This window comes from Festucalex cinctus, chromosome 21 (assembly GCF_051991245.1).
Source record: "Festucalex cinctus isolate MCC-2025b chromosome 21, RoL_Fcin_1.0, whole genome shotgun sequence".
Lineage (NCBI taxonomy): Eukaryota > Metazoa > Chordata > Actinopteri > Syngnathiformes > Syngnathidae > Festucalex > Festucalex cinctus.
The window spans coordinates 18,078,785-18,100,775 of record NC_135431.1 but is presented as its reverse complement, the minus strand read 5'-3'; the positions used below and the strand labels follow the sequence as shown (position 1 = coordinate 18,100,775).

The following is a 21,991-nucleotide window of genomic DNA, read 5'->3' as shown; positions in this document are numbered from 1 at the left end:
ATAAAACACCAAATACATAAAATGAGGTTTAAAAATGGTGGAAAATTTCTACGCCTCGACAATGAGGCAACAAGCTGGCCATTACGTTCGTCTATTTTTTCTGTCAGGCACACACTTGTGGCTGACGTCGTGGCACTCTAAAGCAGCCGTGGCCACATACTAGCCAAAGGGAAGATTTTATCCAGATACCTCATAACTTATATGTCGTAGTTGTGTTGGAAAAATTGCTAGAGAATGTTTGCTGCGCCCCCTCCCAGTAGTAGAAAATATCGAGGAAAGCTCATATCCAGCTTCATGAATTCAACATGGAAGCAGTCACGCCCTCCTCGCTCCTGCACAGGAAGCAGGAAGTGCACAGGAAGTGTGCTGTGCTGAGATTGCAGCCTTCCTGTGGCTTGTGATTTTTTTTTATGTATGTATTTATTTATTTATTTTGATATAACCATCGACTTCCATGTGCGTAGTTGATTGGGTGGCAGTTTGCTTTATTGACATATTCGCCCATAAAAGGACGTAGCCCTGAGCTTTTAGAATGTGGTCATGTGCTCGCCGGCATGCTGTGTCGCGGCCACTGTCGGGGCTCAGCGGCCGAGCTCGGCAACGTGGTGGCTCTCCGATTTGCTAGCCTCAGCTACAACGACAATAGCGTGACATGCACACACATGCACGCGCATACACAGTGCTGAATACATTTATCTGTGTTTGCATTGTTCCCAAGTGGGTTTTTGTGCCCCCTCCCCAGCCCGTTCTGGTCATTGACATGTGGCCCCTTGCCTTACTGTCATGTCGCCATGGCAACTCAGTCATTTTGATTGCCGTTTTGGCACATCGTCCGCCGGCCGCATTAGCTCCGAGTCGCGGGTGGCTCGGCCGGTCGGACGAAGGCGGAAAGAGTTGTTTTATATGAGCATTTGTTTGATATCTTGAACACTAGCACTACTAGAATGCTAAAACAACTAGATCTTCCAGGGCAGTCATTTTGACGGCTTGCACTCCTGCCTAATAATAGTAATAGTAATCGCCTAATATGGTTATTACTCACTGTTTTGAGTAGCTAATAAAGTCCCTCTCTTGCTTTTCTGTGGAAAATGGGAGAATTAATTTTCATTATCAGGCTTGTATTGCCAAAAACGCCATAACTCCATCACATCTATGCGCATTTTTTACTATAAGCTTTTACTCTACCTTGAGCTGCGTCACCAATTCCAGTGAAGCAATACATGGCTCCTTTTAGAGGGGGTGAGCTGGTCTTGTTTGGACACGCTTTCTGAAACTGCTGAGCGATTCAGCGACCACTCATTGTGATTCGTCAGACCCTCTGTCAGCTTCTCAGAATGTAGCGGTGTAGTCTCCTCTCTAGTATAGTTATTATTATTATTATTTTTTAAATTCAACATTGTAATCTAGCTTTTATCCAAAGCCAAATGCCTCCGCGTTGAATGGTAGTTGCTACGGAAGCCCAGCGGTGCCAATTACGGAAGCCCAATGCGAAATATGTACATTGAAATGAATAGAGCAGTCAAATTGACTGGTGTGGAGCTAAAGTAGTAATTACTCCTAAATATTTTTCTATTTTTAATACAATAAAATGGCAGTGCAGTAATGACATATATACAGAGAGAGGAAAAGTCAAAAGGCCTGGAACATTATTGATCTTTGTAAACAGAGTAACAACAAATCCAATTTTGAGAACAGTCATAATGACGGCTCTGGGAGATCTAGTGGGGCAGTGGCTCTCAAAGTGGGGTCTCTTTAGTGGTATGTAAAAGAATCGTGCATAAAGTTACTGCAGCTTCAATTAAATATTCCAGACAGTAGTTTTTTAAATTATATTATTAACTTTTGTGTATGCAATCATTTCAAATTGTTTATTTTCAAACATTTTTCCTTGATATTTTTTTTTTTAAATGAACTTGTATGTGCATACATTTTATTTGAATCATATTTAAATCGTTTTTATTTTCCTGTACTGTAAGTGAAGTTAATATCGTATTTGTTAATGTTGCTGTACTGTTTGTGTTTTAATAATGATTGTTTTTATATTTCGATATTGATGCCATTTGTTAGCCTGTCAATAGTATTTAACATTGTGTTAGCAACTTAGTATTAAGCTAAGGGACTTTTGGAGGATGAAACTGTGTGTTTGCTTCAATGTGTAATTCTTTTTATTTTACTTAAACCTCAACTGTGAGTGCTCATGGCTTGAAGCTGCACACATATTTAATGTTCTAGACACCTAAAAAATAGCATTTTTAATCCTATTTAATATTTCTTACTATATTTCCCCTCTGTGTACCATTTTATTCTCGGAATTGCCGTTTTAAAAAGAGTGTTTTGATTTGTTTTACATTTTTTGAAAAGTCCCATGTACAGGCGACATAACAATCCGAAATTCAACATTTCTGCAATCTAGGATTGAGAGCCTGCTCACTGCAAAGCATCATGGGACTTTCTAGACGAGGCCAGTCACTAGCCGCCGTTTGCCGTCTGATCCTGCCAGTTCAACAAGGGGTTACGGCGCACCCCATTGGCCCGCGGGGGAACCAATCGGCCGTCAGGCGGGGTAGGGGAGGCAGGTGGCGTGTTGGGGGGGATTAACGTGGTGTGACAGCGCTATATCTTTTGAGAGGCGGGTTGCTCTGCTGAGCACACACAATACACTTCTTGTTTTAGCACAAGAGGAAGGAATGAAAAGAGATAAGAGCGAGCGCAAATCACAAAGGAGGAATGTGAGCGCTGCTACACACACAGGAGGGAACGTTGCTCGGCCGGAGCGTTCCAAGCAAAATGGCAAGAGACGAGAAACGTTCTGTCCAGTACAAAACCTTCAAGTTGCTTTGATTTCTGTAGCACCGATTCACAACACAAGTTATCCCCATGTACTTAACTCTTTTACTGGCAGCCATTTTCACAGATGCAATCCCCTTCGCTCCTGGCTGTTTTCCTGGATTTTGGATGATTTTGCAAGGCCCACAGAATATTCTATTGCTATAAAAACATGGAACCTACCAAAAGAAAGATTAGAGTCTCTTCTTTCATCAGGGAAAAAAAAGGATATTTCTATGTTTCCTGTTTGCAGCAATTAGCATAAGAATATAGCTAAGTTTCATCATTATTCACAAAGGATTGTGGGGAAACAGCTTGTTCTCAACATTGCCCTGGTTGATCTCTTATACTCTGCTTCCACCTGATGGCCGTTTTTGTAATTACTACCATTTTTTTTCCACACGTTCTCTGCGGTTGAAAGGCTGCATCAAAGCCTTCTGTATGCTCTAGCTACATTAAAAAAAACCCTAAAAAAACGTCTAAATACATCTTTGGTACACTTAATAAATTTAAAATAGAACGTATGAATACGTTTTTGGGAGCAAATGAGTCAAATATGGAGCAGGTCTAGCAATCATCAGTAGGGCTGGGTATCGATTAGAATTTCTTCAGTCGATGCGATTACTATTCACAAGAGTTCAGTTTGATTTGATTTCGATTTTTTTTCTTCCAGATTTTATTCTCTTTAATTCAGTCCGATATAGATTACTTATGACACATCAATTCTTAAATGTCAATGACATGATAAAAATTCCACAAATATTAAATTCCAAAGTATGGTAACTGTTGCGGAAGAAGTAACTGGTCAAATGATTTAATTAATTAATGAAAATAATGTTTTGGAAATCGTAAGTATTGCACAAACTATCAGCAAGGATGAGATGAATGAAAATATTTTCTAATCTAATTTAATAATTGTAATTATCATAGGGCTGTCACTAACGACTTTTTAGAAAAAAATCGACTCGACTTCTCATATTTTTAACGACTAATTGACTTTTTATTATTATTATTTATTTATTTATTTATTTATTTACTTATTTATTTACTTATTTATTTACTTATTTATTTATTTATTTATTTTTTAGATTTGACGCCGCAAATGTTGAACATGTGTTGAATTGAGTGGATAATCTGTATATAAAATCCATTGTTCCTTATATTTCCTGTACAATAATAGTCTTCAATTTAGTGTAACCCGCGCGCGCACGCACATACACACAACTTCTTCATGCCCTTCCCTTCATTTCCATGTTGTAGGCGATGGTGATTGTTTGTTTGTTAGTTGTTTGCTGTGACCAGCAACTGATCACTGAGTGTTATTTTGTCACGCCGATGTTTTTTTTTTTTTTTTTTTTTTTTTAAATGCCACGCCGAGGGTATTTATTTATTTATTTATTTTTAACGCCGAGGGGAACAAGCTCTTCTTTCGTGACCAAGATGACGTGGCTTTGCGATTCAAGCCGTGTTTGTGAGGAGGTTATTCTGTCATGGTGAGTGTAAAACTTTGCCTACGTTGCCGTGAAACGCTAAGCTAACTCCCCGTGAAATGTGTTTGACTCGACAAAACGGCCATCACGGCGCAGCAACGAACTGGTCGTGCACATTTGTGTTATTCATATACGCTTGTGAATGTCTATAAGCAATCGTGGTATTCACGGCAGGCCAAGAATTTTCGTTCCGAGTGTTCACGGCAAAATAACGCTCGCAGGAGATTTCCCGGTCGCAGCGAAATAAATAACTGCTGACTAATAGAAAGTGACTGTCACACAATTAAGCAGCTGCCAAGTGCCACACGAGGGAGCGACCTAAATGACAATATTACAAGTATTTCTGCAACATTATTGTTGCGTTTACCTTTGTCTATCCGTGACGCGCTGAATCCATGTTATTGCTCCGGTATCCATGAACCGTGGCGTCGATTTGGCCGTCCCATTCACTCGGCAGTCATGCTGCTGTACTGATCCATGAGCGTTTAAAAGTCCAGGTGTATCTTTGCAGCTTTTACAGACGTTTTGAGGGTCGTTGTTCACCTCACCAACCAAGCTTGGCAGTAATAACGTGCATGGTGGCTTGGTGACTCCGATTCATGTCGTGCTCTCTTCCTCTCCCAAATGTTTAGAAGAGCCTGTACCTCTGTCCTCTTATCCATTCGCTTTTCCTCCATTTTAAAATAATGCAACCAATGAATGAGGACATAATCTTAACTAATAAATATTGTAAATACTGTACGAGTGTACATGTACGCTTGCAGTAAAAGAACTGTATGCGCAATTAGGCTAATGGCGGTGTGCAACACACCTCCAAATTCAAACAACCAATCAGACCAACCAAACAGAAGTCATTTAAAAAACTAATAAAAATAAATAAATATTACTCTGTCCGCCTTCTTCTCACTGAAGTTTGCAACACACTGCGCGGGGGGCATAAAAGGTCCGTGAGAAACATGGACGGTGACGGCGCAAACATGGTTCTGGGCGGAGCGTCGACTTATACAGTATTTTTCCAGTCGACCTATTTTTAAAGTCGACCAAGACTTGGTCGACTTTTTTTTCCCCAGCCCTAAATTATTAACTCATTTGCGCCCAATAATGTATAAATATTAGGGGTGTGAATTGCCTAGTACCTGACGATTCGATTCGTATCACGATTCACAGGTCACGATTCGATTCGATACCGATTAATCCCGATACGAATTTATAAGTCGATTGTTGCGATTTTTTTCATTCAAATTTAGAAAATACTAATCAGTAAGCTTGTAGAGTGTAAGATTTATATGAAAATGTATTATTTATTTATCTGAAATTTCAGTCTTATAGAGGTTGTAATCTGTTTCATGTTTGAACAGCATTAAAATAAAATATTAAGGCTTAATGTTCCGTTCATATAACATTCTTCCATGCTCAAGGTGTGAAACCTAAAAAAAAAAAAAAAATAAAATAAAAAAAAATAAAAAAAAATCGATTCTGCCGATTATTGAATCGATTCGAGAATCGCGCGATGTAGTATCGCGATATATCGCCGAATCGATTTTTTTTAGCACCCCTAATAAATACGTTCTATATTAAACCAGGGGTGTCCAAACTACGGCCCGGGGGCCATTTGAGGCCCGCCGTCCATTTTTCAGTGGCCCGCGACATATGCTAAAAATGGCATTTGACTCAGTTCAAATAAAATAAACAAAGCAAAAATGTTTGGAGATGGTCAAAGTAAGAAGGGAGAGTATCGAAAAACAGATGCCAGGTTATTTTAGTTAACTAAAACTAATGAAAAAACAAACTAAAATTCAAAACACAATATTGTTACCGAAGTAAAATAAAAACGAAAATGCTTTTTAAAAAACGAAAAATAACTGAAACTACATTTTATGTTTAAAAATACTAACTAAAATAAAACTAACCATAATTACAGCAAACATGTCCTTCATTTTCATTTTGGTAATTAATTTAATGCATGAGCCTTTGGGGATGATTTTAAATGTAATTTTTCGTAGATTTATTTTCATATAAACCGGAAAATAATGACGTTTGAAAGTATGTCACACAGAAATTTATCATCATTTATCATTTAGCAGCTGCCAATAGAAAAGCACCTTCAGATGACGTTGCTCCCATGGTGTTTTTTAAATATTGCGCACAAGTAATGCACATTAAAATAAAAACTAATACTAATACTGAAACTAACAAACTAAACTAAAACTAAGCATTTTTTTAAAGAACTAAACTAATAAAAACTAACAGAACCACACTGAAAACTAATAAAAACTAACTAAAATGAAAAATTCCAAAACTATAATAACCCTACTGCCATATTACAAATAAATTGGTTTATATACTGTAGCATTTTTCTAAATATGCAAAAGCACAAATAAATTATTTGTACATTTTTTAGGACTCAACACAATTTCTCTTCATAACATTATGTGGCCCTTGCGTCCTTCTGATTTTCTGTATGTGGCCCTCAAATGAAAAAGTTTGGACACCCCTGTATTGAACGTTTAAAGTGTCCCAAAGACGTGTATACTTTTTTTTAATTTTAATTTTTATTTTTTATTTTTATTTTTTATTTTTATTTTTAATTTTATGCTAGAGAATACAGAAGGCTTTGATGCAGCCTCTGAACTGCAGCGAACCGGTGTAGCAATGGTAGTAATTATAAAAACGGCAAGTAGGTAGCAGCAGAGTATAAGAGATCAACCAGGGCCATATTGCAAACAAACTGATTTCCCCACAGTTCTAAACAGAGAATGATGAAACTTTTCTTCCTTGATGAAAGAAGAGACTCAAATATTTCTTTTGGTAGGTTCCATGATTTTATAGCAGCAGAACACAATAGGGGTGTGAATTGCCTAGTACCTGACGATTCGATTCGTATCACGATTCACAGGTCACGATTCGATTCGATACCGATTAATCCCGATACGAATGGTCACGATTCGATACCGATTAATCCCGATAGGAATTTATAAGTCGATTGTTGCGATTTTTTTTCATTCATATTTAGAAAATACTAATCAGTAAGCTTGTAGAGTGTAAGATTTATATGAAAATGTATTATTTATTTATCTGAAATTTCAGTCTTATAGAGGTTGTAATCTGTTTCATGTTTGAACAGCATTAAAATAAAATATTAAGGCTTAATGTTCCGTTCATATAACATTCTTCCATGCTCAAGGTGTGAATCCTAAAAAAAAAAAAAAAATCGATTCTGCCGATTATTGAATCGATTCGAGAATCGCGCGATGTAGTATCGCGATATATCGCCGAATCGATTTTTTTTTAACACCCCTAAAACACAATATTCTGTAAGCCTTGCAAAAAACAAACCAAAACAAAAAACAGCCGGGAGCGAAGGTGGTTGCTTCTGGGAAAATGGCTGCCAGTGAATAAGTTAATAAAAAAAGATTGTGAATGGTCATAAAGGCAATAAGTCATAAACGTAAGAAAATACTTTTAAATTCATGTTAACAGTAAATTTCAAGAGAACAGGAAGATAAAAATGAAAATTGTTCTTTAAAATTCAATTTTCTTAGGAAAATTTGGGAAACAGAGATACAAAATAATCCATTCATGGTTTTAAGAATCTATCGGGCTTGAAAAGGCAAATTGATTAAATATCGATTATTCCATATATGTATTTTTTTTACACTCAGTCCGAGTCATCAGGTGTGCTGCTGGGGGGAAGAAGAGAAGGAAAAAAAAAAAAAAAAAAAAAAAAAAAAAAAAGAGTAAACGGTCTTCTTTCATCAGGAAACAAAAGTTTGTTTCTAGCTTTTTAGGTTCTTTAAAAATCAGAACACAATAGGGATGTCTTGATCCCCTTCACGTGATTGGAAATCGGTCCCGATCCCGTCATTTTTAGCTGATCAAAATTATTTTTGAAAGAGATATAAAGCGGCAAAATAATCCAGAGGTACATAGGTATTGCCCCCCCCCAAAAAAGTACATTAAAACACTTGGCGGCTAAGTTGTTAAAGTTTGACAGTATAACTTGGAATTGCATCACTTTGGAAGTCAACCAGTGTGACTTTTGCTACCTGAAAGGTGTTATGTTCCCAAGCGTTCACAGACAATCCGTCAAGCGACCTGCCATCTTTATCAGGAAGCAACAAACCTCCGTTTGCATTCCAGGCATTCCTTCGACTCCACATGGAAGCGCCAAATTGTGACACATGAGCCGATCAGATCCTGACTCACTCAGACTAGAGTGGGAGGACTGCTTAGTGATGCTTTTTCGTTTTTTTTTTTTTTTTTTGCTTCCGCCCGTATCGATCCCACTCCGGCGGCCCATCAGAGGAAATTAATTGCCTACCGAGTACGACAAGCGTTTCTCCTCCATGCGGAATTTAAGAGCCAGGGACCTTGTAAATTAGGCCTGTTGTCGATAACGCGTAAATAAATGCGTAACTTGAAGATGGCATGCAGTCAGAATACAAATGTCAAAAATTGCTCTTGGGAAAACCTTGAGTTTGGAGTGGGGCCATTTCTTCACAAGTTGACCTCTTTGGGGTCCTAAAGAGGTCACTTTTTTGTTGTTATTACAAGAAGCAGGTGCATTATACGGCCGCACATTTTTTTACATCCTCATTGCGTGAATCTATAATATTTTTTTCATTCCTTGCTTGTGCACCTGAGACACCTGAGGAGTGGAGGAGTGGAGCAGTTCCGCGGGAAACCCGACACCCGTTGCGCCGCCATGGCAACCGAGTTGGCCGGGTGTCGGGTTCACGGTTTGTCACATGGAAGTGGTGGCCATTCCTCATGAAAGGGATGACGAATTCCGACATAATGGCACTTTTAAACCTGCGAATCTCCTCATAAGTTATTAAAAAAAAAAAAAAAAAAAAAAAAAAAAAAAAAAAAAAAAAAGTCAAGTGTTAAAGACCTCGGCAGTTAATTACAGCAGAAGTCAGGTCCGGACGGGACGCCAAACATGGGAGCGGAGATGAACAGGATGTCGGTCAGGGAGGGTGGCGCCCCTGCTTGTAGCACTTGAGGATTACAAATGATGGGATTCATATGTTTGATTTACTGGGAGGGTCTTCAATAAAACCTCCATTGTTTTAGTTGTTGGTCTGTCCAGAGACACGTAAGAGGCATAAACGGTAGAGCCGGGAAAGAACACAGAATGAAAAAAAATCACTCGTTTGACAGTAAATGGGCACAACTGAAACTTGGTGTTTAAATTTGGATTTATTGGATGGATTCTTTCAGATAAAATTCACCAAAGCGCCAAGTTTTGAGACATTAAGTTCACACACATTCAAAGTCGCAGATACTACAGTGCAGAATGTGAGGTTGGTGACAAATGTGCACCTCATATGCTTATTTCCTATTTTATTTTTTATTTTTAATCTGATTACTGGTAATCGAATAATTGATTCTCTCATTATTCTGTGTTATTTGAGAAAACGTTCAACACGAAAGTGCCACCTTTTGCCAATAGCTTGAAAGGGGCTAACGTAGGGCTGCTCGATTATGGAAAAAATAATAATCACGATTATTTTAGTAATAATTGAAATCCTGATTATTCAAACGATCATTTTCTTTTGGTACAAAACAAGATGTTTAAACATTTTTAAAATTATTATTTGAAACACTATAATTATGCAAGTTCCTTTCAAGTTCCAAACAAGATTTGTTAAATTAGTCATATTAAAATAAAAAAAGGTGGACATATATAAATGAAAACGACTCACAATGAGTGTTAATAATCTTTATTTTTTTACAATTATATGGCAATTTTCTTTTTCTTTTTTTTTTTTTAAATTGAAATTGCAATAGAATTTCGATTAATTGCACAGCCCGAGGGCTAATACTAGGGGTGCGCCGATCGATCGATATATCGGCCCCGATTTCCTTAATTTTGCGGGATCGATGATCGGCCGATCCCTTAAAAATAAACCGATGTTTTCCACTGATCTTATCTCTCTCCTCATAGGTCTAAAAAAGTATCCTCTTTTGCTGAGATGACCGATAGGCTTTCATTTTTATTTGAGATAAATACTTAAAAAGTGCAGTTAAAACAAATTGTTTGCATTATTTCACAGATATTGTTCAATGTTTTCCCAATAAAACAAGAACACTGAAGGTGGCTGTTTATTATGAAAAAAATTGGAATCGGCAAAAATCGAGATCGGCAGGGTCAGACTTTTTAAAAGATCGGGTATTGATGATCGGTCGGAAAATTGTGATCGCTGCACCCCTACTAAATACTTAAATCCAGTTGCGTTTTTATGATTGTGATTAGTGCTGTCACTGTCAAATAAGACTTGATTAATCTATCTAATTCCATTGATTAATCGGCTCATTGGATTAATTTTAATTTCATATTTAAGTGTATTACAAAAGCATTTTCCCCCTTGTTGCCGTTTCTTAACCAGTGATTGGTGGTCATTTCGTACCTCGTGTTCGTAAAGGGGATTGATGTTGTGTACAATGTTACGGGTTCGGTCATTGTTTCCCAAAGTAAAAACAGATGTCGTAATTTGATTAAACACAGAACAGTTTTTTTTTTTTTTTTTTTTTTTTTTTTCCCCCCCATGAAGGACGACAGAAATCAGGCAACAATTACTGTTGATATGCTGAAATCAAAGGATTTGGACAATTTTCAATAAAAAAATGGCTTTAAACCATTATTGGACTTAAAATAGTTGTCAATTAATATGATAATCGATTACTTTTCTACTACCGGTAATCGATTAATTTTGACATCTCTATTCGTGATTCATTTGGCTTGCCATGTGTCGCATCACTAGTTCGACCTGGCTGGCCTTGCGCTCACACATGCACACATGGCCTCGATCCTTACTCGCTGTTAACGAAGCGAGTGACGGCAAGTCTGATTTGTGGGCTCGTTTTCCCACCTGAGGTGATTTTAAAGCTGCCCCTTACAAGTTCCCACAATGCATTGCTTTGCCAGGGTGGGCAGTGTGAATCAGCGGTGAGTGTGTGGGGGTGTGTGTGTGTGTGTGTGTGTGTGTGTGTGTGTGCTTGTGCTCGATACTGAAGCAGAAACTCACCTGGAACAAAGACACTTTGTGCCTTTTCATTCATTGGCGAAAAACAAGCCTCCATTCTGCTGTTTTTGTTCGTTGAGAAGCTCAACTGGTGATAATGTTGAAATATTTGCAGTGTACCGATAATGCCGGAAAACATTTTAAACGGTTACTATGACTTTCCTTGCCTTATTAAATTGCCTTCTATCTTACTGTTGTGTGACAAATGTACTCGCTCACCCAAGCGCTTGCTTTTGACGATTACATGATGATGTCAATCTTTGGTTAGCTTAGCAATTAGCATGGCTTCTCTGTCTTACTGACTTAGGAGCCATTCGGCAATCTGTTTAGCCGCACTAATAGCCAGCCAAAGATCGTCCCCTGCCTACTGCCCAGAGCCAGCTGAGATAGGCGCCAGCACCCCCCGCGACCCTTGTGAGGAATAAGCGGTCAAGAAAATGCATGGATGGATGGATTAATCTATTGATAATTCAATTCGAATCGGTTTCATTTTAATTTTGCATTAAAGTGTATCACTAAAGCATTTATTGCCCTGATTACCGCTTATTAACCAGTGATTGGTGTTCATATTGTACTTTGTATTCGTATAGAGATAAAAACAAAAACAAAAGGGCGGGCGGGGGTTGATTGATGTTGAAGTATGTTACCGGTTCGGTCATTGTTTTCCACGGTAAAAACAGATGTTTGCAAATATATTATTTTGATTAAGCACAGAACATAAACAGTCCTCTTTCTTGAAGGACTACAGAAATCGGTGAACAGTTACTGTTGATATGCTGAAATCAGAGGATTTGGGCAAATTTGAATTAAGAAATTGCTCCAAATGATTGCTTATTATGATTATGATTGCGATTATTAAAATAGTTGTTAAGTTGATAATTGATTACTTGTCGATTAATCAATTCATTTTGACAGCTCTAGTTTGGATGAAACTTATTTCCAGCCTTGCCGTCTCATCAGCCGCTTTCCGAACCTTCCACCCCGAAACGTAAGAACGATCACAATGCCGCACCCTCAGGTCTCTCGGATTGTTCTTGCGCCTTTGTTATTGTCTTGGCCGCACGTTTGATGCCTTTGAAGAGGTCTCAGCTGGGATCCGAGGCCGATTGAGCTTCCCCCTCCTCCGCAGCCGACTCAAAAGCTCGCTCCCGCTGACCTTAGACACGGGCTTACGGGCCAATCCCCCCGTGTTGCTGCAGGTGGGGCCGCAACAATATTGACTCAAGAACACACTTCATTTTAGTAAGCCTCAGTGTGTATGTATGTATGTGTGTGTGTGTGGGTGTGGGTGTGTGTGTGTGTGTGGGGGGGGGGGACGAGATGACGCACGGCCGTAAGAATCTATTCTGGTTTTAGCCAGAAAGCCCTTCTCCTCCCTTAAAACTCATCTTCATAATGTCAAATGAATCCACATGGAAGTTTTCAGCATCGCCGTGGTAACGGCGAATTTTCATTGACTGAAAGTCGCCACCGCCCGCACGTTCATTGACCGAAGCAAACATGAGATCACTGCAAAGTTGCGGTTTTGCTCCGTCACAAAATTGCCACTTGGCTCACTAAAGCGTCTTCTGTTGTTGAAGTCTGAGTTTTGTTTGGATGACATAAGACGTTTCCCGCCCTAGCGGATACACGACTCGCACACTTAAAAGAGTTAATACGTATGTGTAAGTGATATTCCAGGAATGTAACTGCTCCCGACGCTTTAGTTTTGTAAAGAATGAAGTAAACTTTACATACTGTTTGATAGGGTTGACCGGTATTAAGATTTTGACACTGTTTCACCGTCTCCTCATTACACCGGTAATATCGTCACATTTTTCCTCTTTAGTTTTCTGGTGGTTACATTTTGTTGTGATTTGGGTGCTCCATGGTTGCAATGGCAATGATTTTTTTTCCCATTTTCTAAGCTTTACCACACAAACAACACAAACCCCCCAAAAATATATGTTAGTGACAGTCACTATTATTATTAAAGGCTGAGCCGTGTGGCACCGGACACAGGGCGCGTGTAAGCAACCCTGGTGTCCCCGCGCCGGACGCAGCCCCGGGCCGGGACCAAGGTTGAGTGGATTGGGGGGGGGGGGGGGGGGGGGGAGCAAACTGAGCCGGCTGGCTCGGGAGCTCCGACCCCCCCGAGTGTCTGACTCATCCACGGCCGTGTCATTTCTTTCGGTACATGTTAAATATCATAATATTGATATCTAGAGATGGGCCGATATTTGACATATTGGTACATATCGGTATCGGTCTGTTTTATTAATCTGACGGCCGATATGAGCGATCCATTTAAAACTCCGTCTTTTCGCTTCGAATGCAGCCCAGAGCGTCTCTGTCTGTTATGGAGTCCAACTCCAGCAATGTAACGCCCATAGCAGCATTTGATTGGTTAGCCGTGCAAAAGCCAGAACCAATCAGTAGTGTATGCCGTGTATCACAGTAGCCGGTCACACACGCACCCACGGACACAACGCGAGAGACACATGCTTCGAAGGTAAGTTAAAAGAGAAGAGACTCCGCCGATCGTTTCACCATGATAAGCTAAACACATTGAATTATGTTGTGTATTAAATGCACTATATGAATGGAGCTGCATTGCCTTGCATTGAATCCCCGCTAGCTAACAGTGGTGTGTTCAGCTTCGCATGTAGGCTAACACCCAGTAGCTAATTCGCTACTTGAACTACTCGGGGAGGGAATCACACACATTTTCACTTAAGTAAATAATGTTTGTTAGAAAGGTTCCAAATATTAACAGTTGTCATTATTATATTGTCTAGTTCCATGTTAAGAGTAGAGTAATGTCATTATATTTATCTCTCGTGACGCACACATTGCATTCTGGGTCACGTCCACTACTTGTTGCATAGCGGTTATTATGCAGTGAGATGCCACAGTGACACTAAATAGCGTTTAGTTACTTTATATTGTGTTTATTTGTCGCACTGGTTTGCCATTGTGTGCCTTAAGCTTCGACGTCGATTTGATTGACAGCTCGTTGTGCACCTCGTTAAAGTCCGCTCCGTAACAAATTAAGTGTCTCAAACACCGTTTAACTACACGAACGTGTTCTCTTCCGTATGTTTGGCATTAGTAGAGAAGTGCACTAAAGTATAGTGTGCTTATTTGCTCGTTTTGTCTCTCTTTTCACGTCATGTCTGCCGTCAGTTGGGACATTATCCTCTCAATCGATGCCACTAAAATGTAACATCTACGGCCGTAGTCGGCTGCAATTAATGTTCAGTGATGTAATTTCGTTACGTGCATCATACTTTGAATAATGAGCTCATGTTTGGTGTGTTGTATAACTTTCTCGTGTGTTAGTAACTATTCATGTGGACAGCTAAGATAGTGCTTGTTAATGTGAATTAGCAATGTTGCAGCCTAGTTATTATTTAGACAAGTACATCTGTGCCATTAAGTGATCCAGTACAGTACAGTAGTGAGAGAATAGTGTGCCCATATACACACACGTGTCTATAAGTGTAAAACACATTAAACAGCAGAAAGTGGCAGCGGTCCACCGCAACAATGTCTGTTTAACCAAGTTATTCTTACTATTATTATAACCAAGTTATTTTACTCTACCTTTTTCTGCGTTGATTGGGGCATCCTAAGTGGCAGTAAACTACATGATGAAGTGTCTTTTGACAGTTCTCTTGTAGAGAGGAGTAGCATGATATTGCTGTTCTCGATTTAAGATCCTCAGCTTATCAAAACTGTCTATATGGTAACAATAACAATAATTATAATAAGGTCTACAAGAACTGTATGGTGTTCAAGGATGAATAGTTTTTCTCATGGAATTTTTTTATTTATTTTTGCTGTAGTAATAAGTAATGCCACAGCTGATGCACATTTTGAATGACAGGGTTCCTCCTATTACTTCAAAATATAAAAATATAACATTTATAGAATAAAACTACAAGTATCCCAAATGCTATAAAAGGTAATGTCACATTGGCCCCCACATTTAACTCACCCCGCCACCAACGTCTTATTGCCGATAGAAGGATGTAAAATGAAAAGTGTAGTGTGAGAATCCATTGTAAAGAACGGTTAGGGTTTGCATTATTCAAAAATTTGGTGCCAACATTTTAACTTTTACTGCAAATGAATATCGGCTTCAAATATCGGTTATCTGCCTCCTTGACTACCGATAATCGGAATCGGTATCGGCCCTGAAAAAAGCATATCGGTCTATCTCTATTGATATCGCTATATTCAGCAACTATATCACATATCGCATGTTTTTCCAATATCATGCAGCCCGAGTTTTAACATTCTCCTAATTTTAATCATTATATTTTAGAAAAGGGCTCTCAATATGGTGAACACTTTGTACATTCCCGGCAAGGAATGACTTAATGGCAAACAAAAGGTCACGAAGGTCACGTTTGAAACTCTGTCGTCGCAATGTGTACGTACGCGTACGTCTTGAGAACTTGACTTGACGTGCTGGCAACACAAGCTCTGCTTTTCTTTTCTTAACACCTGATAACACACGCACGCATATGCACATACTCCTTGGAGGCTACTTAAGGATGAAGAGTGATTTGTGAATCCATGCGGTTTTCTCAAATTTACACTCATGCATAATTAAGAACGTCATTGCAGAACCGTAACTCTCGTTTGTGTTCTCGTCGCAAGTAACCAGGTGAAAGTGAACAAAAGACTCTCACAGACATGCCCTGTGATCCTCCTTGAACCCAGACAGAAGGAGTCGGACGTCACCGTCACCTCGCTCACCTCCCCGCGTGACTCCCACATGTAGTCACATGTGCTTATATGGACGTACTCCAGAGTGTTCTTATACCGCCGCCTGGATTTATGTCCAAACTGTGAGAAAAGAAAGGCAGCGTGGGAGAAAGATGAAACGCGAAGCCCAACGGAATTTCATTTCATCGAGTCACCTTATTCCAAAGCTCAAAGGAAGAAATTCTAAAACTAGATCTGAAGGGAAACAACAGTCTTGCCTTGAAGAAATGAAGTCAAAATGGAATGCAATACAAGATGCACCAGTGGAGGCGCTGTTGTTTGCCTCCACTAGTTTATAACCTGAAGGAGTTGAAGTTGAGGAGGCAAGTCAAGTCAAGTCATCTTGAGAAACATCTTAATCATAAAATAAGAACTTTGACTAATTGTTAATTTCCCCTTGGAAATTTTTATGAATGGCCAGTGGCCACCACTATTTTCAACCCGTTGTCCTGTTGTGAGTGATTATTTATTTTTGTATGTGTGTTTTGTTAAGTGCTCTCCAAATAAACATTTACGTACTTTCCCTTTTTTGGTTGTTTGCATCTTATCAGCACTGCTGACCTACTTTCAGCATGTGTGTGTGTGACACAAATAGTCCCGTCACGCTGTTTTTTTTTCTTTGCAGGTGTCACTCATAGTGATTATGCTCAGCATTCACCACATTTTAGTGTGCATGCGTGTGTGAGTGTCACACGTGGATCCGGCCTGCTACATCGCTGACATCAACTTGTGCGCCGCCGCGGGAATTGAAAAGCTGTTCTTGTGGATTATTAGAGGGAAAGCTGAGGGAAAGGATAAATGCAACTTGTTTGTATTTAGCCTCAAACATGTTTTGCAATCTGATGGAGGAAGATACGGCGGCATATTAGGGCCATGTATTATTTATTTTATTTTTTATATTGGTAATATTCCGAGAAAAGACTCACAATTTTTGACTTTATAAAATGGCAAATTTCCAAGGAAAAAAAACGTTAATTTTTTAGTTCATAAAGTGGCAAATTTGCGAGAAAAAAACTGAGTTGGCTATTTTTTTTTATCTCTCAGAATATTACTCCCCTCTAAAAAAAAATAAAAATAAAAAAAAATAATAATAATTATGTTTATATGTGGCCCTAATACACCGTCATAGGAAGAAGCTGGTGCAGTTTAGAAATTCAGCTATGGCAAGCACGTTGCTTTTGTTTTTAGCATTTTTTTTTTTTTTAGCATGTAGCATTTCAAGACAGTTAATTATCTTGATTTGTATGTGCATGTTACCGTCTTCTAGGGCTGCTCGATTATGGAAAAAATAATAATCACGATCATGTTGGCAATAATTGAAATCACGATTATTCAAACGATTGATTGTTTTTTTTTTTTCTTCAGTACAAAACAAGAAAATGTTTAAGCATTTAAAAATATTAAGACCATTTTTAAAAAGAATAGAAACATTGTCATTACATAAGTCCCTTTTGGAGAAAACAGAATTGTATTTATTTATTTATTTATTTATTTAACTTATTTATGTATGTATGTATGTATGTATGTTGGCAAAAATTTGAAGTTAGAGTGTAGTAGGACAATTGTTTATTTTTTGGTACAAAACAAGAAAATGTTTACACATTTAAAAATATTAAGGCCAATAAAAAAAAATTAGAAACACTATAATTACGAAAGTTCCTTTTGGACAAAACAGAATTTATAATAAAATATTTATAACAATAATAATGTTTATTTATTTACGTTGGCAAAAACTTGAAGTTGGAGTGCAGCATGTGCACCCTGTAGTAGGATGATCATTTATTTTTTCGTACAAAACAAGAAAATGTTATATATTATTATAATAAACAACAAATATTAAGACAAATAAAATTCTTTTAAACACTATAATTATGCAACTTCCTTTTGGATGAAACAAAATGTATTAAATTAGTGAATTGAAAACGTAAAAAAGGTGCAAATGTATAAAGTTAAACAACTTGTATTCTTTAGGCGGTAAGAGGAAATAATTGGCAGCTCCTAATTGGTTGTTTGCTCCTGACATGAATTTCCACTGGACCAAAAAGCTGAGAGGGTTTTAAAATGACAGGCGCCAAGATGAGGAAGTGGACTTTGGCATGGGAATAATCACAGGCTTGGACCACAGGAGCGGCGCGGTGAACTTTGACCTGCAGCTCGGCGCCTGCGTGGGTGTGTGTCGTCCTGCAAACGTGACCCCCCACACCCCCCCACCCTCGCGCGTTTCCGGGTAGGACAGGTTGGACTTCTTGCGCTTGAACTCGGCTGAGATGCGATCATCAGGCGCAACATTGTCCTTCTTTCTTTGTTTGCCAGTCCGAGCGGGCAGGCGTCTCCGCGGTAACAGTCGCCGCTGGTTACGCAAGCTGGAGAACGGCAACCCTCCGTGACCCACATTCCAGCAGTAAATCACAACACACGCACACACATTCCCGACCCCGCCCTTGCTATCAAAACGGCGCTCAGTGTTTCCACTCTGCTCGATTGAGTCACATGTGGCGACAGGCGTGAGAAGGCAAAATAAGGAGTGGCCTCCGTTTTCGTGTAAATTTGTTGTTGTTGTTTGTCAGTTCCTTCATGTTGAAGCCACACGTGACATAAATGTGTTGTGTACTTGTCAGTTGTCATGTTAATTTTGTCTGCCTTTTATAAATTTTGTCTGTTTTAGTCCAATTTCAGTCAGGCTTTTTAGTTTTTATCGCAGTTGCTCAACCTCATCCCATTTTTATTTAGTACATTTTTAGTCGACTATGAATCTAGTATTTTATTCTTTATTTTAGTCCAAGAAAATATAATTGTATTCGTCTATTTTTAGTCAACAAAAACTGTCTATGTTTTAGTCAGGACAACCATTTTACCCCTGTATATATATTTTTGTCATCAGATTGAACCTTTACACACAGTTACAGTGGCTACTATGGCTCAATGCTATGAGCTAGTAAGTTAGCCAGCATTAGTTAGTAGTCGCATTAACATTATTGTTGGAATGTTATAGCCGTTGGATTAATGTTAAATTATAACTGGAATTTTACTTTTTTTTTTTTTTTTTTTTTTTTTTTTTTAAACCTTTCACTGTGAATCCACCTCCTGTCTGTCCGATGACAATTTTTTTTCTTTCTTCCTTTAAACTTTTATTTTTACTTCTACTTGTATTTTATACTTGTAACGTGTTTGTTTATATGTTCAAAACCAATAAACCAAATCATGTGTTTGTGCTGTGTGTCACATGACAGTGTCACAGACGTGACAGATTAGCAGACAAGATTTTACAAAATCATATAAATATTCGTCTCGTTTTTGTTCATGAACTAAAATGTCCATAGATTTTAGTCCGATTTTTATTAAGGACATTTTTGTCTCATCTTCATTAGTTGACGAAAATGCATACTGATTTAGTCATAGTTATTGTTTATTAATGAGGGTTTTAGTCTAGTCTAAGTCTAGTTTAGTCCAGTGAAAAATGTGTTTAAAACCTAAATGCTAGGCTCAAATACAGTTAAAATAATTCAAACAATACTTTAATGTGTTCTTCAGTCTTATATAAAACATGCTAACAACATTTAAAGCCTATTTCTTTTCAAAAGTGTTACACATACTTTTCCTCTTCCCTAAAAAGTGGTTGCACTGAGGGAAGCCATTTTCTTTTATGATGCAACCAAAGGTAGCAAAGCCCCACCCCTACACATTTGGTATCATTGGAAAGCTCTGAATGACCTCTATAGAGCACAAAGGAGTTAATTCAATTGTATGCATTGGGTGAGAGATATTCAGGTTTAAAAAGGTCCACTACAGAGGACATTTGAATTGCTGGTAGTCAGGAAGTTAAGACTAACTTTGAAAATGGACAGAGAGGTGGCTTACCGAATGTTTAGCGTGTGTTGCCAAAGTTCAGAAAACACAGCCAACCGTGCTCATGTGCGGCGTCCGCTGCGTATTTGCGTCGCTTACAGGACCTGGAGTTCCACGGCGTGATGCGCTTCTACTTCCAAGACCGCGTGGCCGGCAACTTCGCCACCAAGTGCATCCGCGTGTCCAGCACGGCGACCACTCAGGACGTCATCGAGACACTGGCCGAGAAGTTCCGGCCCGACATGAGGATGCTGTCGTCGCCGCGCTACTCCCTCTACGAGGTCCACGTTAGCGGCGGTGAGTCCGCACCAGTCCTCCGTTTGACAGATTTTTTGAACAGCGACCAATTGGTGAAAAAATTGTGTGTGTGTGTGTGTGTGTGTGTGTGTGTGTGTGTGTGTTAGAAGAGCGGCAGCTGGACCTGGACGAGAAGCCGCTCGTCGTTCAGCTCAACTGGAATAAAGACGACAGAGAAGGACGATTTGTCCTCAAGAATGAGAACGACATCCTGCCCAAGGTCTGCTAACAGCCCTGGAACTCTAATGCGTAATGAACAATCACTGTGCGCCAGTCTACCTTGATCACTTCGAGCCACTCTACTCCAACCTACCATTTTCTCTTGCACCAAAAGCCGCTAAATAGAAATCTACCAGAAAGCCTTACATCTACCAACTACTACTGTACATCGGCCACCGTGAGCTACTTTTAGAAAAACAAAACAGCAGAAAGCTACTCATGTTTCACGGAATTTTATAGCCTTTTTTTTTGTTTATTTGCCTTTACTACAAACACAACAACAGTGGTCACAAAATGCATACGTTGGCATCTAAGAAAAAAATGCAACCAAATTATGCTGAATATGCATTCAAGTGGTGCAACTGATCACAAAAGTCACAGTTTACGTAGGATTGTTTTTCAGATCAGCAAAAAAAAAAAAACCCCAAAAAAACAAAAAAAAAAACAAAACAAAAAAAAACAAAAAAAAACAAAAAAAAAGATAAATAGTACTTTGGCTTAATTTATTTTGTAAAATGCTTTTGCTCATTAAAAAACAACCTCGAAATGTCTAATATAATAACACAAATTTAAGTGCAATATGAGGCATATACATTATTATTTTATACATGGTCAATGTGTACAATATTAATAAGTTATTATTGGCTTAAAGTTGTGTTCCTAAATTCTAAACGGCTATATTTGACATTTTGAGTTGATTTCTTTTTTCTTTTTTTATTACACATTTAATGAGCAAAATTGTTTTATAAAATAAATGATGACAAAGTTTTTTTTTTTTCTTCCTAATAATGAAAACACCTCAAAGTGCAATTTAAGGCACATTCCCTTACTTTAAACATGGGGAGTGAATTACAAAGTAGCCTTGGTTCCAGAATAAAGAAAGCAAGTCAGGTACCAACTGTCAAACTCATTTATGTTACCATCCAGGCATCCATTACTAATGCTAACAGCTAGCTGCTATCCATTAATTTTCGAGATTTGTGCTCTGCCATACAATGACGGTGTAACTAGTGGTTTCTTAGCATCCTAAATTAGTGATTGAATGGATTTGTGATAGCGTTGTGTTGATGATATTGGTCGCAACGATATAATGCCAATAAAAAGTACGATAAAGAAATTGTAAACGTTGAAAAGGGAAGTCAAGCTGGCCATGACGTGTCCCAACTTTAAAGTAAAAGTCTACTCAGGCTATTTGGCGAAGCCTGTAGTAAACCATCTGCCACTACTGTACAGAAGTCTACCCAAACTTATAAACCCACCGACCCATACTGTGCACAAATCTGACATCTGTCACCCAATGTGCACTACTTGACCCAACCTCTTACACTCTCCCACCGCAACGGCGCACCAATCTAACCGAAGTTCCTGTTTGTTTTGGTTTTTCCTTTCCTGAAGAAGAGTCAGAGCAATGGGCCCGAGAAAGAAAAGGACGGCGTGATCCAGAATTTCAAAAGGACGTTGTCCAAGAAAGAGAAGAAGAAGGAGAAAAAGCGGGAGAAGGAGTTTGCTCGGATAACGGACGGCGATGAG

General features: G+C 38.7%; 1 protein-coding gene across 19 annotated transcripts in view; it reads left to right on the top strand.

Annotated features, from left to right (window-relative positions):
* Window positions 1-21,991, top strand: part of afdna (afadin, adherens junction formation factor a) — an 82,183-nt gene that overhangs the window by 5,990 nt on the left and 54,202 nt on the right. For 16 of the 19 annotated variants that reach the window (XR_013281062.1, XM_077509778.1, XM_077509774.1 and 13 more), the window contains exons 2-4: window positions 20,047-20,242; window positions 20,350-20,462; window positions 21,857-21,991. The exon at window positions 21,857-21,991 is cut by the window's right edge and continues 23 nt beyond it. Coding sequence is in view for 18 of the 19 variants with exons in the window: in XM_077509778.1 (XP_077365904.1) it covers window positions 20,047-20,242; window positions 20,350-20,462; window positions 21,857-21,991 (444 nt within the window). In the remaining variant the exon portion in view is untranslated. The remainder of the gene's footprint in view (window positions 1-20,046; window positions 20,243-20,349; window positions 20,463-21,856) is intronic. The other 3 variants (XM_077509776.1, XM_077509791.1, XM_077509777.1) reach the window with 2 other exon arrangements.